General features: G+C 37.2%; 1 protein-coding gene across 1 annotated transcript; it reads left to right on the forward strand.

Moving 5' to 3' along the window:
• The first annotated feature begins 1,202 nt into the window (after nucleotides 1–1,202).
• LOC107663238 (gastrula zinc finger protein XlCGF8.2DB-like) lies at nucleotides 1,203–2,140 on the forward strand. Its single transcript, XM_016453422.1, has one exon. It carries the CDS (start codon nucleotides 1,203–1,205, stop codon nucleotides 2,085–2,087), a length of 885 nt encoding a protein of 294 aa, XP_016308908.1. The 3' UTR covers nucleotides 2,088–2,140.
• Nucleotides 2,141–2,480: the final 340 nt, after the last annotated feature.

Below are 2,480 nucleotides of genomic sequence, written 5' to 3' on the forward strand. Positions count from 1 at the left end.
GGAAACGCAGCGGAGAGATCAAAACAAAACAATGGTCAAGAATTAGAAGTACAAAACGAGGATTTGTAAAGAAGAATGTCGGAGGATTTCGATATAAGCCAAGAGGAGACTGGTTTTCCTTTGCAAAGTAAGGAAACTGCTTCATTTGCTCCTGTTAACAAGTGTTGATTTTCACGAGACTCACCAGCACATGCACAACGCCGACCTCATACGTCATCCACCTGGAGCTGCTTCCATGTACAACTGTTGACACAAGCTAGATTAAAGTGATTATTACATTTTGAATATGGATATTTTTCTTACAAAAACGCATCGATTCGCTACAGAAGGCCTTTGTTCACCCCCTGGAGCCGTGTGAGACACTTTTTTTTTTATGGATGGGCGCTTTTTATTTAACTTCTTTTGGACTGAAGCACTGCAAACACCCGCTGACTGCAATGATAGAGCTTGGAATAGCCAGGACAATTTTTAACTCTGACTGGATTCGTCTGAAAGAAGAAAGTCATATACACCTAGGATGCCTCTGGGGTGAGTAAAACGCAGCCTAATTTTAATTTTTGGGTGAACTAACCCTTTAAGGTATCATTTTATAAACTTAATATTAGTAGTTCACTATTTTGTTTTAAAAGCTTTTCAAATGTTAAAAATCATGGCTTTAATGTTTAATGGCTATAATTAATGTCTAAAATTGAGGGGGAAATTGATTTAATAGAAGGAGATCAGAAGTACTTGTATCAATGATATTTGCCTTAATTAATAATAGGCTTGGTAATATATTGGTAAAAAAGACACCATTAAACCACGTATTTTAAATACACAATCTTTATGTTGTTTCTACATTAATTTGGAGATTCAATGTGAAATTATGACAATATAAATATATTAATATGCAATGTAATATAAAATGTGCAATTAATTTATAATTTTTTTAATCGATTGACAGCACTAGTCTAAATGTTGTGATGCTTGTTGCATTGTGCCATTAAACTGGTTTTAACTTGTATTTTTTTTTTTATTTCACCTCAGACCTGATGGCACTGAAAGAGGATAGTGAAGAACTGAACGAAACCGAAGAGAAAGATCAGTGTGAGGAACATCACGAGTTCATAACTGAAGAAAAATTGATTAGTTGCTCACAGAATGAAAATACTTCCTCACCAAAAAAAGCTCAAAAAACACAAACTTCAAACCTTAATTCCAATATGAGGATTCATACTGGAGAGAGCTCATTCGCCTGCCAACAGGGTGGACACATTTTCAGTCAAAAAGAAAGTCTTAAAGTCCACATGAAAATTCACATTGGAAACAAGCCATTCATATGCTCTCAGTGTGGAAAGAGTTTTACAGAGAAAAAAAACCTTAATTCCCACATGATAACTCACACTGGAGAGAGACCTTACACCTGCAAACTGTGTGGGAAGAGTTTCACACGTAACGGAAACCTTAAGACTCACATGAGAATTCACACTGGAGAGAATCCATTTGTATGTGAACATTGTGGAAAGAGTTTTACGCAGAAAAAACAACTTTATGCCCACATTAGAATTCACACTGGAGAGAAGCCATTCACCTGCCCTCAGTGTGGTAGGAGTTTCACACGTAAAGAAAAACTTAAGACTCACTTCAGGACTCACACTGGAGAGAAACCGTACACATGTGATCAGTGTGGAAACAGTTTCAGATATAAAGAAAACCTTAATAATCACATGAGGATTCACTCAAGAGAGGACCGTTTTAAATGTCATCAGTGTGAAAGTAGTTTCATAGAGAGGGAACATCTTAAGGGCCATGTTAAAATTCACATTGGAGAAAAGCCTTTCATGTGCCACCTCTGTGGAAAGAGTTGTTCAAGAGAAGGTCACCTCAAGACTCATCTGAGAGTTCACACTGGAGAGAAACCTTTCACCTGCCCTCAGTGTGGAAAGAGTTTCAGGGTTAAAGGAAACCTAAAGACTCACATTAGAAGTCACACCGGAGAGAAGCCGTTCACATGTCATCAGTGTGAAATGAGTTTCTCATATAGCACAGAGCTGAAACATCATTTGAAAACTCATTCTGGAATAAAATTGCAATTTTCCACACTGTGAAAACAAGTTTAGAAAAAGCAAATGTGAGACTTTGTTTGTGTCCTTTATTAAAGAGTATGATAAGAAAAATGCTGTGTGAAACCAATGCTACTGATGTATTTTTCTTGTATGTATTTCACATTTTGATTGGATCTTGGTGGACTAACATAAGGAAACTGTCCAACGCCATCAGATATAGATGCTAGGACAACAGCCAGACACCTCGTAGTGTGCAAGAAGAAGACCTTTGGTACCAAGCTTTTCTAAATGTGTTTGGACTGTGCAAATAAGTTCAACAGGAGGACAGAAGGGTGGCCGTAGGGCTGTGCAATTAATCGGAATACAGTTTCGATTTCGGCCTCCAACGATTATAAAAATACAATAATCGAGATAAAACGATTATTGCGCCCCATT

The sequence above is a fragment of the Sinocyclocheilus anshuiensis genome, unplaced genomic scaffold (genome assembly GCF_001515605.1).
Source record: "Sinocyclocheilus anshuiensis isolate Anshui unplaced genomic scaffold, SAMN03320099.WGS_v1.1 scaffold2257, whole genome shotgun sequence".
Taxonomy (NCBI): Eukaryota; Metazoa; Chordata; class Actinopteri; order Cypriniformes; family Cyprinidae; genus Sinocyclocheilus; species Sinocyclocheilus anshuiensis.